Source organism: Schistocerca piceifrons, chromosome 2, assembly GCF_021461385.2.
Source record: "Schistocerca piceifrons isolate TAMUIC-IGC-003096 chromosome 2, iqSchPice1.1, whole genome shotgun sequence".
NCBI classification, from domain to species: domain Eukaryota; kingdom Metazoa; phylum Arthropoda; class Insecta; order Orthoptera; family Acrididae; genus Schistocerca; species Schistocerca piceifrons.
This window is the reverse complement of record NC_060139.1, coordinates 664,406,478-664,420,998: the sequence shown is the minus strand read 5'-3', so window position 1 is coordinate 664,420,998 and position 14,521 is coordinate 664,406,478. Positions and strand designations below refer to the sequence as shown.

The following is a 14,521-nucleotide window of genomic DNA, read 5'->3' as shown; positions in this document are numbered from 1 at the left end:
TTGTGCCTTACATTGTAAGAAACAATGGAGAATTTATAAACAGTAAAAGCTTTTACTCGCAGCAAAATACGTTGTCGAAAATTAGGACAATGGGCTATGTGGATAGGTAGTCCAAATTTCCTACAATATTCCAGTGTCTCAGTTCCGTCTGGATGTTCAAGGTGAGCTGAGGACATTTTTGTAAGGCTCGGAAAGCCGCAATCGCTTCTAAAATACTAAGCTTGGTTCAAAATGGCTCTGAGCACTATGGGACTTAACTTCTGAGGTCATCAGTCCCCTAGAACTTAGAACTACTTAAACCTAACTAACCTAAGGACATCACACACACCCATGCCCGAGGCAGGATTCGAACCTGCGACCGTAGCGGTTGCGCGGTTCCAGACTGTAGCACCTAGAACCGCTTGGCCACCACGGCCAGCTACTAAGGTTGTTACACTTATTTCCCACATATGTGATCTGAATACTCTTGTGTATGTACGTCAGTTATCTGATCTCCTGTGTCCCGTAAATACGCCCTTAATGCTGACCCTGAATTCGTGCAATCGGTATGCTGTTTAAACAGAGTTGAAAAACTTCTGCCGATTTGGCCTATATATCTGGTTCCAAAATGCAGTAGACGTACGATGACTTAAACTTAAACCTCTCACTCACGCTCCTTCCTCTCATTGTTTCCCGTACGTTATTTGCTTCGCCGATTCTGCGGAAATTTCTTGTAACTCCAGTTGATTTTCAACAGTCTTCTGTAGCGCCACGTCCCACTGGCTTAGAGTCTCTTCTCTTCCGGTTTTTTCACTATACATATCTTACTGCCACCCCATGCTGTGCTCCAGACGTATGTTCTCAGAAATTTGTTCCTCAGCTTAAGGCGTATGTTTGATACCAGTGACCGCATCTCGTGGTCGTGTGGTAGCGTTCTCGCTTCCCACGCCCGGGTTTCCGGGTTCGATTCCCGGCGGGGTCAGGGATTTTCTCTGCCTCGTGATGGCTGGGTGTTGTGTGATGTCCTTAGGTTAGTTAGGTTTAAGTAGTTCTAAGTTCTAGGGGACTGATGACCATAGAAGTTAAGTCCCATAGTGCTCAGAGCCATTTGAGCCATTTGATACCAGTAGTCTCCTCTTTACATGAGGCACACTGATTCTTAGGTCCTCTTTGCTTTTTCCGTCCTGGGTAACAGAATTCCTTAACTAAGTCTTCCACGTGACCTCCAGTTTCTAGTTTAAGTTTCTCGCTGTTCACATTTCTGGTACTTCTCATTACTGTTGCGTTTTTCGCATTTACTCCCAATCCATATTTTGTGCCTCCTGAAGCTTATCTACATTCTCACTAAGGGCAGCTATGTCGTCAACGAAACTTATCATTGATATCCTTTTACCATCCTTTGACCATGAACTTTAATCACACTCTTGCACCTTTCTTTTATTCCCATTCTTTCAATGTATAGATTGAACAGTCGGGGAGAAAGACTGCATCTCTGTCTTACACCCTTTTAATCCGAGCATTTCGTTCTTGGTCTTTCAGTCTTATTGTTCCCGCTTGCTCCCTTTCACACTGTCAGTTGCTTTATCTGTATGACAGATCTTTTGAGTGTGACATGATTTTTCTTCAGTCTTGCCACCATTACCAAGTTCAAAGTTAGAACATGTCTGTGGTGCCTTTACCTTCCTAGACCAAATGATCGTCATCTAACAGATTTTCAGTTTTCTTTTCCATTCTTCTGTATATTATTGTTGTCAATAGCTTTGATGCATGAGCTCTTAAGTTAATTGTCCTTTATTTGCCGCACCTACCTGACGTTGCTACCTTCTGAATTGTGTGCACGATATTTTACGGAAGACAGAAAGTACGTCGTCGCTATCATAGATTCTACGCACCAACTTCAATAACCGCTTGGTTTCCATTTCCCACAGTGATTTTACAAACTTCGATGGAATATTGTGCATGCCTTCTGCCTTTTCTGATTCCTAGTCGTCCACAGCTCTTTTAAGGCCCTCCTCTAATTGTGGATCTCCTACGTCTCCCTTATCAACTCCAAATCTTCTTCCATCAAGTCATCAGACAATTCGTCCGCCTCCCAGAGGCCTTCACTGTACTCTTTCTACCTACCAGCCCTTTCTCCTACGTTTAACAGCGGAAATCCCATTGTACTCTTAATCTTGTCACCCTTACATTTAATTTCACCCAAGGTTGTTTTGACTCTTCTATATGCTGAGTCAGTCCTTGTGATGGTCTTGTCTTTTTCGTTTTCCAGCAGTCATTTCACATTGGCTGTCCGGCACTTCCTATTAATTTAATTCCTAAGTGAGTCATATTGCTGTTACTTTCCTTGTATTTATGTTTGAATGTCCAACATATGTAATTACCTTTTTCAGAGAGTTCCAATCGCCAACAGCTAAGCCAGCTACTGTTGTTTTCCTTATTGCAGATCCAGATCCTTAGCGAACTTCAAACACATCTCATAGTCTCGTAATTTCTCCCTACCATAGTATCCCACTTTCTTCGACACCGATTCTTCCGGAAGAACCTTTAGAACTTGAGTCTGCTCTTAGTCATATTTAGTAAATTGTGATAGGAGTCTATGTCTTCTCATGGGTACGCTTTAAAGTCAGTTCATGATTTCGGAATGCCTGTGCGACTATGATGTAATTCAGTTGGAATACCTGTGTCTCCGGGTACTTCCAAATATACGTCCTCCTCTTGAGATTCATGAACCTCATATTCTCCATTACCATCTAAAACTTATTGCTGCACGCCGTTAGTCTTTCTCCTCTCTCATTCGTACTGCTAATCCTATATTCTTCCGTAACCCTTCCTTCTATTTCTTTTCCTATAACCGCATTCCAGTCCTCCACGATTACTGGATTTTCATCTCGATTTATGTACTGAATTGCACGTTCTACATCCACATATACTTTCTCTATGTCTTCATCTGTGCTTGCGGCATCGGTTCGTATACTTAAGCTATTATTGTCGACTTTAGTTTGCTGTCGAATCTGATGACAACAACCTACCACTGAACTGATCACAGCAGCCCTACTTTCCCATTCATAACCATATGCCGAAAAAAAACTGAGATAACAGCGACGGCACTGTAGCGGTTTCTAGCAAATCTCGATTTACTTCTGGAGGATGGATACTGCAACACACAAAAAAATATTAAGTAAATTTATTAAAGTATGAAGTCTGTAATATACTCAACTGGGAAACAATCCACGTCCACAGGAATGTCTATGTATTCGTTACTGCCGCAGAACACTTTATCACTTGATACAATACATAATGAAAGTCTCTTCTCAACGTACGATTGGCTATGAACTTCGATTGGCAGTTTGACTTCTAATGCAGCTCTCGCTGCTGGATCTGACGTCAGATGATGCTGTCGTCGTAAGCGATGATCCAGACCGGGCAGAGCGACCCTGCGCTCCGGCGTAAGTAATCTTCCAGCAGCAGCGGCTTGTGGAACGTCCTCAGGTCGTGTCTTCCCCGACGTCTCCCATTCGTAAATGCGTCAGGCAGCGACTGTTCTTGCTTGTGGTTTCGGGGACCTCGTTCGCCCGATGACACCACAATAACAAATGCTACTTCCATTACACCACTATACGCTGCTGTTGATATTACCCTGCATTCGACTGTCTAGAAATCCTTGTCTTCTTTCCATTTCATTTCACTAACAGCGTCTAAACATTGAACCTTTGCATTACCCTTTTTAAATATTCTAGCCTTCCTACTACGTTTAAACATCTGACATTCCCTGCTCTGACTCATAGAATGTGGTTATTCAATATGTTTCTCACGGTCCCCTCCCCCTTCACAGTTCCCTTTCGGATATCCGAATGGCGGACTTATCCGGAATCTTTTGCCAATGGAGATATCATCTTGACTCTTTGTTAATCTAAGGTCCTGTGGTTACACTTCGTATGTCTTTAATTCTTCTCCATCTTCCTGCCACTGATCATTGCTGATTCTTCCGCCTTTAGAAGCAGCTGTGCACCTCAAAGACTAGACAGTGCTGTGAACTTCTGCCCGCTCTTCCGCCCTCATTGACAAGGTAGCTGGTTTGCTGGTATTCGGCCACCACTGCTGATGATTTTTATTCAGAATTTAACCAGTGGTTAGGTTCTAATGCGGGGCACAGGAGGAGTTGATTACTAGTGAAAGATCCGTCTGCAGCTAGCTGTTGTAATCTGTCTGTGTTGGAGACTAAGATAGTGGTAAAGGGCTTTCCTTTTGAAGAGTGAACGCATTTATCGCGGTACGTGAACTCACAGTCGAGGTTGGCAGCCTCAAAAACCTCATCAGCTATATCTAGAGCCCGTGTGTGTTTTGAAAAGTGGAGTGGAGTGTGCAGTCAGTGCAAATAAAACTACTGGGCTGATCTTTTACCATCAAACCATAACTTCTGACAGACGTATGCTGCAGTCTTTTCCTCAGAGAACTAACAAATAACGAAAAGACCTACGCTTATTTCATACACGACAATGCGAAAGAATACACAGCCAGTGCACCTATGACAGTGCTTTTGATGATAAAGTATACTTAGATCTTTTAGATACTTACTAGTTCTCTGAAATGTTTCAGTACATTGTCCAAATACGTATTAGATGTTATATAATGGTGGAGAAAAGTCGGTCCAGTATCTTAAGTAATACTAATTGCACACCACCCTCCTGTTTTGACATCATGCTGAGGCTTTTGATGAAGATTTTCGAAACTGCAAAGTCTTTTGTTCTCCATGTTCATGTGCCGTACAACGATGAATGTTGACAAGATCCACCAGTACAAGCTCTCCATCACAGACTGCAATTTTCATCTGCAGTACTGGTACTGACAGACTGAACTAATCAATCTGTGCATTGCCATTACTTTGGACAGTTGCACTCTGAATTTGTGTATAGCTGTAAGTTCGTATGGTTCCAAGGCCAGTACCAATTCGAATAAAATGATTTGGGTATTACGCACCGTCATTTTTAAAAGCAGTACAGCAACTAAACTGCCGACATTTCGACCGACTTTTCAGCATTTCTGTTCAGGGCGGTTAACTGAAGAGGACCACTGCGAAGTCGGTCGAAACTTCGGAAATTTAGTTGCTTTAGTGTTTTATGATGACGCGGCGTAATACTCAACATAATTTTATCGTGTACAGCTGAGTGAGCTGATGCTAAAAGGCACACCGATATTTTTGAGTCTCTTTCCGATGCCACTTCTATTTTCAGTTTAAGAAGTTGTGCCATCTGCCACACTGATCGAAGAAAAGGGGTCACAGCGTCTTGAAATTCCTGTGCAACACCGATGACTGATCTTTTATCTTACGTGAAATACCCTAAAATCTTCTTGTTCTTCTTTTTAGGATTACGTTCCTCAGTCGGTCAACCTTTATAGGTTGAAAGGTATGTGCTAAGGTCTGATCAGGGTAGATCCAGAAAATAAAGTCGATAGTTGCCAACCGCAAGGTGGAATGAGTATAATATCTTTGAGTAGGAGGATCTTTGATGTTTAAGAGAGCCAGGTGCGCTCAGTAAAAAACTATGTCGTCGCAGCTAGGTGCTCCAAGGAAGCAGATGTGTTATGACAGCTTTAAGGTAGGATTCGCGCTACGCAGTTTTCAGGTTGTACACTGAGTAAACTTTAGCACATTAATGGGAGAAGCTACAAAATAATTTAAAAATGGTTTTTGTTAGATAATGTTCGAGTTAGGATTTGCATGTCGGAGTTTTGACGCAGTAAACGTTTTGTAAAATTGTTTCTAAGAGTGATTCATGCTACAAATATATATATATATATATATATATATATATATATATATATAGTTAAAAATATAAATCTTATACAAAAATTACCATTTCCAACATCTAACAGCCTGAATCATAATCCACATCCTTTGTTTGTATTGAATATGAAAATGAGTAGTAAAGTAAAGTTACCCACCAAATGAAAGAATGTAAAGAAATGAGGTCTCTACTCAATATATATGTGCAGTTCATGGTTTGAAATCGATTTTGGTATAACTAAAGTTATCAGAGCAAAGTTATTTCAAATAACTTATTTTATGCCATTGCACAACTGGAATTATTCAAGTCAAAATATAATTTCATTAAGTAAACGTCAGGGCAAAAAGTTAATTTTTCAGTACCATCATGCCACTGCCCAAATAGCACTATTCTCCTAAACTTGATTGCTGACTCAAATGCATGTTTCATTACTGGCAAAATGGTGGAGTGCACGAAACAAGTTCACAGATACAGTCAGATGCAGGTTTGCTGAATGATAATTTTGGAACAATTTTACCTTTGATACTTTCACTAATTAAAAAGGAAACAGTTTTGGGTTAGACACTTTCACTTTTAAAGATAATTTTGGACATGATACTTTCAATGTTCACTTTGTTGTCTGTCTGTCTGTCTGACTGTTCAAAACCCTTTTTCCCAGAAACAGGTAGATGTATAAAGTTGAAATTTGAATCACATATAAGGTCTTCGGTTCCTTGTCGATGCAAGAAAACTTTGAAGTCAGTGCAATCAAAATATATAGCCATTTATGTCACACATTTTGAAATTCGCAGAACACACTTATTAAATCTTGGGGATACTTCCTCTTGAGCTAGAGTCATGAAATTGGGCAAGAAATACTTGTACAGTACAAGTGAAGGAAAATAATTAAAAAAATTATGAATTTGTAATTATGTAACCCAAAAAAAGATATTCCTTTTCTCATTTGTTAGCCGATTTCAAACTTGGAATTGAAACATTCTAGAAAGTCTTCCATCTGTGGGACCAATATCTTCCCATTATCATATTTGTTAACAGGCCGAAATCGAAGAGATCCTTGATTTGTGGAATGGGTGAACTGGCTGTGTACATAACTAAGTTTGTATGGAACCCTCAGTGGGCGAATACTACTCGACCTGACCATTTTCTTTCTCCTCACTCCCCTGATTGTTTTGATGCTATCCACCACGAATTCCTGTTCATCTGAAAGTAGCGCTTCCATCCAACACCCTCAATTTTTTGATGGGTGTAGTTCAATCTGTGTCTCCTCCTGCAGCTTTTACCCTCTGTAGCTCCCTCTAGAACCATCGAAGCTATTCCTTGATGTCTTAACACATGACCTGTCATCCTATCATTTCTTCTTGTCAACGCTTTCCACATGTTCCTGTCTCCACCGAATCGCGCAGATCCTCCCCATTTCTGATGCACCACGTCTTTGGGACCCCACATACGGGTGACTCATCCGAACGATCCGTCGTATGGGCGACGGATAAGCTTCGTAGATCGCGCGTGTGTACGCAAATCGCAACGATCGGCCGCTGATCTCTGGTCCCATTGAATTCGCAGGCAATCTGGTTGATTGTATGCGGTTCGTTCAAGCAATATGACTGCCTGGTTGGTAAGCAGCGGTGTGGTGCAATGTGGTTGCGACTCGTTTTTCTCTTTATTAAGAGTGATTGTGCAGTTTTGTTCCGTTTCACTTTGTCCACATTGAGTAAGAAATTTACGATAGAATTTATAGTTATCGATGAACCAGGAACTACCCTGAGAAGTGAAGTGGAAGCCAGAGTTTCCATTTGCATTAAGATGTAATACAAAATACAGCACCCTGTTTTGCAGTGAATAACATTGTGAAGCTTGTGCTGTAAAAGTAGAATTGATGGTAACTTCACAGTAATAGTCGCGATACAGTGGCTCCCTCTTATCATTTTGAGTTATTTATGAAATAATTATAAGCATTATTAAGATTTGTAACTTCTAACCAGAATGACATATGTGCCTATTGTAATGTTAAGAGGACACTTACAATGTTCAGGGCAAATCTGATGTACAGTTACAGTCAAGTTCCTTATCATTTGATATAATCTAACTCTCCTTCATACAGTTTATAACAAGAGTTACAGTAATCAGCAGTGCTGCTGTTAATAACAACTCTATAGATACACCGAGTAAATTATTCAAACACTTGCAGTTAAACTATAATACTAATGCTTAAAAATGGAATTGAGGACTAATAAAAGTAAAACGAATTTTATTGGCACACGGAAAAGAAGCACACAATCCATTTGGGGCCATTGGATAATCTAATACATTCTGTAAAGTAGCCTACAGTTCCCAAGAAAACAATTCAAACCAAGTTTAATAATCTATAATTGCGATTTATTCTAAATTTGTGTTTAACAAGTATTTGTGGATAATACCGACTGAAATTGCTTGGCAAATCGCTCGTGTATAGGATGTCAAGGCAAGCGACATTGTATGTTGACGGATCACTGCTGTCAGTCTCTCGTGTGTGCGTCCCTCTAAACGCTTCGATTCTCTTATTTTCAGCCTAAGGTAATTAAAATTCGACATGTTGTGATACGTTTGGCCTGTGTGCTGCAGGGAATCCACATCGGGTCTCCAGCGGAGGACCTGCAGTACTTCTTTCACACGAGCGCCAGCCTGGAGGTGATGCGCGACCACACGCAGGGCCTGCTGGCCGACTACCACGCCGTGCTGCAGTGCACGCTGCGCACCCTGGGGCTGCAGCGGCAGGCGGACGGCTACCCGCTCGAGCAGCTGCTGCGAGACATGGACCACTTCGGCATGATCGCCGTCTTCGTATCTTTCACTATGCTGCCTTTTATGCTCAATTTCGGCGAAATGGAATTTGCAATAGATACTTCGGACGATCAGTTTGAAGTGAAATCCAAGAAATTCTATGAGAAGAGTTGGCGGAACGACAGATACCTTGCATATCTTCAACATCTTTTGCCTGTCTTCGATTCGAAAGGGCTCCTTGACCAGAAAGTTTGATTCGATAAAAAATATAGGGGTAATCAAGTAGTTATATTGGTTCCCACCTGTTTACACGTTGCGTATACTGAGCGAGGCTGGCCGGGGTGGCCGAGCGGTTCTAGGCGCTTCAGTGTGGAACCGCGCGACCGCTACGGTCGCAGGTTCGAATCCTGCCTCGGGCATGGGTGTGTGTGACGTCCATAGGTTAGTTAGGTTTAAGTAGATCTAAGTCTAGGGGACTGATGACCTCAGATGTTAGAGTCCCATAGTGCTTAGAGCCATTTGAGCCATAAGACTCGTCGTGTATAGAATCTCCTTACGTGGAAGGACGAAAATATTGATAATATTGATTGAGCAATTACACAAACTATTAATAGTTGCTCTGTATATTTCCCGTGATAATGTCGCAATAAAGATAACTTTAGAAAACAGTTAGGAATCTACGTTCAGAATATAGACAACTAGTTTTCACTTGGGGACCTACATCCTCAACGGTGCCCACATACGAAAAATTAGCGTTTTTACGATACGCCCTTACATATTACACAATTTCGTTGATCGTGTAACATTAGTAAGACGAAAGGAGTACAATGACTGGCGTGTATAAATCAGTGAACATCACAGAGATAAAACAATTGTAACATTAGAAAGACGAAAGGAGCACAATGACTGGTGTGTATAAATCAGTGAACATCACAGAGATAAAACAATAAGTGCTCAGTGGTTTGTATGTTAAACTTCTAAAGTGTTCGCAGAAATAGCAGGAGCAACGACTGGAAAAAGCTTCGATGGTATAAATGAGGTTCCAGTCAAGTTAATTCTCAATAATGGAGACAAATTGCCAGAAAAAAAATGAAAAGAATTTCCTAGTATTCACAATAAAAAATCGCGCACGTACATGTCGATTAAATGTATATTGAAAGAATAAATATTTATTTTAACATGCTGTGAAATTGTTCTATTTTAATTGTACTTAGTCCTAAATTATATATACTAGTTATACACTGAAGAGTCAAAAAATAAAAAAACTTGTATAGCCATACGTATTCAAATACAGAGACTAAACAGACAGAATACGGCGCTGCTGTCGGCAGCGCCCATGTAAGACAAGTGTCAGCCGCAATTGGTCGATCGGTTACTGCTGCTACAATGGTAGGTAATCAAGATTTAAGTGAGCTTCAACGTGGTATAATAATCGGTGCACGAGCTATGGGACACAGCACACGGCATGGCATACAGTGGTAGGTCATCAAGATTTAAGTGAGCTTCAACATGGTATTACAGTCAGTGCACGAGCAATGGGACACAGCACACAGCATCTCCGAGGTATCAATGAAGTGGGGGTTTCCCATTCGACCATTTCACAAGCGTACCATGAATATCAGGAATCCGGTGATACATCACATCTCCAACATCACTGCAGCCGGAAAAAGATCCTGCAAGATCGGGACCAATGACGACTGAAGAGAATCATTCAACGTGACAGAAATGCAATCCTTCCGCAAATTGCTGCAGATTTCAATACTGGGGCATCAACAATTATCAGCGTGGGAACCATTCAACGAAACATTATCGATGTGGGCTTTCGGAGCCGACGGCCCACTCCTGTACCCTTGATAACTGCACGACACAAAGCTTTATGCCTTGCCTGGGCCCGTCAACACCGACAATGGACTATTGATGACTAGAAACATGTTGCCTGGTAGAACGAGTCTCGGCCGGCCGAAATGGCCGAGCGGTTAAAGGCGCTGCAGTCTGGAACCGCAAGACCGCTACGGTCGCAGGTTCGAATCCTGCCTCGGGCATGGATGTTTGTGATGTCCTTAGGTTAGTTAGGTTTAACTAGTTCTAAGTTCTAGGGGACTAATGACCGCAGCAGTTGAGTCCCATAGTGCTCAGAGCCATTTGAACGAGTCTCGTTTTAAGTTGTATCGAGCAGACTGACTGACGTGTACGGGTATGGAGACAACCTCATGTATCCATGGACCCTGCATGTCAACAAGGGACTGTTGAATCTGGTGGAGGCTCTGTAATGTTGTGGAGCGTGTGCAGTTGGAGCGACGTGAGACCCCTGATACGTCTAGACACAACTCTGACACGTACTTAAGTATCCTGTCTGATCACCTGCATCCAGTCATGTCCATTGTGCATTCGACGGATTTGGGCATTCCAGCAAGACAATGCAACACCCCACAAATTCAGTATTGCTACAGAGTGGCTCTAGGAGCACTCTTCTGAGTTTAAACACTTACACTGGGCACCAAGTTATAGAGACATGAACATTGTATAACATATTTGCGATGCCTTACAACGTGCTGTTCGGAAAAGATCTTCAGTCCCTCGTACTTTACGGATTTATGGACAGCACTGCAAGATTCATGGTGTCGACCCCCTCCAGCACTACTTCAGACGTTAGCTGAGTCCATACCATGTAGTGTTGCTGCACTTCTGTGTGTTTGTGAGTTCTACACGATCTTAGGCAGGTATACCAGTTTCTTTGGCTCTTCAGTTCCATCTCATTGACATTTTGGGAGCTACTCATACGAACAAGAAGTAACAGCTGCGTGAATCTCCTCATACTTATCGTAGTGACCGTATTAAGACGTGTCTAAAGTGATACGCTATGATTTAAGCGAGAAACATCATTCAACGCGAGCCACTACCAGAACTGATACATGTATGGAAGTGAAATAGGCAACTACTTCGATGATGGAGGAACCTCTGCGTATGAGAGTCACAATATAACTTTGAGTCAGAAAGGTTGCTTCGACAGGCAAAAATTTAAGGCAGATGATCGTGAAATCTAGGAAATTTAGATTCGATTGCTGGTCCAGACGGAAATTTTAAAATATCTCTTTGCATGTCTCTCTGACAGTGTTCACGGACGATATAGTAGAGACTACAGAAAGTAAGTTACAAATGTCGACTCAGTCATTTGCATGACTCGATTAGTGCATTTTCAAGACAGAGTACATGTTTCGGAATTCCTGCAGAAAGTCTTCTGATGGATAGCAACAGGTGCATCGGGGTATGGGAGTGAAATCGCGCGACAGTTGGAAACGTAATCCGAAGTTGAAGTATACTGGGGCAATAGGATTCTTGTGGACAAAATGTCTAAATTTCACACACATCGACAGTAAGTGAGTTTATACACCAGTTCTTCTAATACCACGCTCAGTTGCGTAAATTAAAATTCGTGTACAACGAAATACAGTTCCATGTTCAGACAGCCGAAGTCACAATCATAGGTCTTTGTTCAGAATGTACCACCAGCCGGCACCCCGAATGCGAGAAACACGTCTCTGATCGTCGTAACCAAACATCAACTCTCAGGTTAGAAAAACCAAACCATCGTTCACTGTCGAATGGCCGTAGGATAACTGTCTTAACTCTTCCAGCAGCTCCCAAGAGCACATCTCCCACCACCATGTCCACCGATGTTAGCATACGTTATTAGCCAATGGGATCACAAGCTGCACCCCACCACATAACGCACTTCTTACAACCTTTTGACACACCACATGCAATTAAAATGGAATGAACATTAAATGTACATGTAAATATAAATTGAACACCATTCCTATACTAAACAATTCTACAATTAAGTTACGTAAGTAACATGAAATATTATTTGTTAGTGTGTCCACTGACACTAATTATGATTCATTTAAAGGTAGATGTATGATTTCCATAGACAAGGAAACAGAATTTATAGCTTTACTTACGAATTCTATCAACTAGCCCATTCCTAATTTATGGCTCACTTTCGATAGACAAGTATATACAGTGTCTGATGACTGTACCTTATCAGCAAAATAAAATTATTCACGTTTACCTAAAATTAAAGCAAGGTTAAAAAAGAAGCACTTTACTTTACATCGCTTACAGCACTGAGTGCACGAGTACTACTTTAAAACAATAATTCAGGCCCCAAAATTATGCAAAATTTCAGCAAAACCCTTTGAAAGGAAATTTTTCTTTTTTTCTTTTTTACTGAATGTCACTGTTGGACTCCAACATGAATCTTAACCATCATCCATAGAACCATCCATCTTCATCTTCAGGTGGCATCTCGGCAACAACTTGTGTAGATGATATAGCTGCTGATGCATGGGCATTATCATTTTCGTTGCGATGGGCTCGTGATAGCAAATAACAGTAGTACTGGCAAGTAAAAAAAATCCATTAGGTATTCACTGTGCCCTCCAGGGCAAGGAAATAACATTCACAAATCAGATATATATATATATATATATATATATATATATATATATATATATATACAGGGTGTTACAAAAAGGTACGGCCAAACTTTCAGGAAACATTCCTCACACACAAATAAAGAAAAGATGTTATGTGGACATGTGTCCAGAAACGCTTAATTTCCATGTTAGAGCTCATTTAAGTTTCGTCCACCTACCCTCAATGGAGCACGTTATCATGATTTCATACAGGATACTCCACCTGTGCTGCTAGAACATGTACCTTGACAAGTACCACACAACATGTGGTTAATGCACGATGGAGCTCCTGCACATTTCAGTCGAAGTGTTCGTACGCTTCACAACAACAGGTTAGGTTAGTGGTGTTTAACGTCCCGTCGACAACGAGGTCATTAGAGATGGAGCACAAGCTCGGGTTAGGGAAGGATGAGGAAGGAAATCGGCCATGCCCTTTCAGAAGAACCATCCCGGCAGTTGCCTGAAATGATTTACGGAAATCAGGGAAAACCTAAATCAGGATGGCTGGAGACGGGATTGAACCGTCGTCCTCCCGAATGCGAGCTTCTCAACAACAGATTCGGTGACCGATGGATTGGTAAAGGAGGACCAATTCCATGGCCTCCACGCTCTCCTAACCTCAACCCTCTTGACTTTCATTTATGGGGGCATTTGAAAGCTCTTGTCTACGCAACCCCGGTATCAAATGTAGAGACTCTTCATGCTCGTATTGTGGACGGCTGTGATACAATACGCCATTCTCCAGGACTGGATCAGCGCATCAGGGATTCCATGTAATGGAGGGTGGATGCATATATCCTCGCTAACAGAGGACATTTTGAACATTTCCTGTAACAAAGTGTTTGAAGTCACGCTGGTACGTTCTGTTGCTGTGTGTTTCCATTCCATGATTAATGTGATTTGAAGAGAAGTAATAAAATGAGCTCTAACATGGAAAGTAAGCGTTTCCCGGCACATGTCCACATAACATTTTGTTCCTTTGTGTGAGAGGAATGTTTCCTGAAAGTACCTTTTTGTAATACCCTGTATATATATATATATATATATAATATATATATATATATATATATGTATATATATATATATGGTATCTGAGGACTGAAATTGATTTGACAACCAAAATGAGACATATGTTGGTGGTTTCCTGAACCAGATCCAGCTTCTGCTGCCATCCAGGAAACTGTGGATTGATAGCACCACGTAGCACCACATAGCGATAAATTCTTCAGTCACTCACAAGTGACTCTAGCGACAGAAACTAAGAAATGTTTCCCACCAGTCAGTCTGCTGAAGAGACGGATTTTCGTCAATCTCTCAGCCAAATATTAACCAGTTTTAAAAATTCAAAATGTTGACATAATGTATATGAAAACAGCTACTCAGAAAAATAATAATGAACAAAACTGGTATCACTAGAAACTCAATTTTTCAGTTAAAAATTTTTCAGTAGGTTTTCAGTGTTTTGCATGAAATGTGGATTTCTTCCTTCTATACGTAATTGAGGAGGCGTTTGGGTCC

General features: G+C 41.3%; 1 protein-coding gene across 2 annotated transcripts in view; it reads left to right on the top strand.

The window, feature by feature from the left end:
* LOC124777577 overlaps positions 1 to 9,648 on the top strand; it is a 40,269-nt gene extending 30,621 nt beyond the window's left edge. For both annotated transcript variants that reach the window (XM_047253032.1, XM_047253033.1), the window contains exon 3: positions 8,367 to 9,648. In XM_047253032.1, coding sequence (XP_047108988.1) covers positions 8,367 to 8,780 — 414 coding nt within the window. In that variant the 3' untranslated portion in view covers positions 8,781 to 9,648. The remainder of the gene's footprint in view (positions 1 to 8,366) is intronic.
* Positions 9,649 to 14,521: the final 4,873 nt, after the last annotated feature.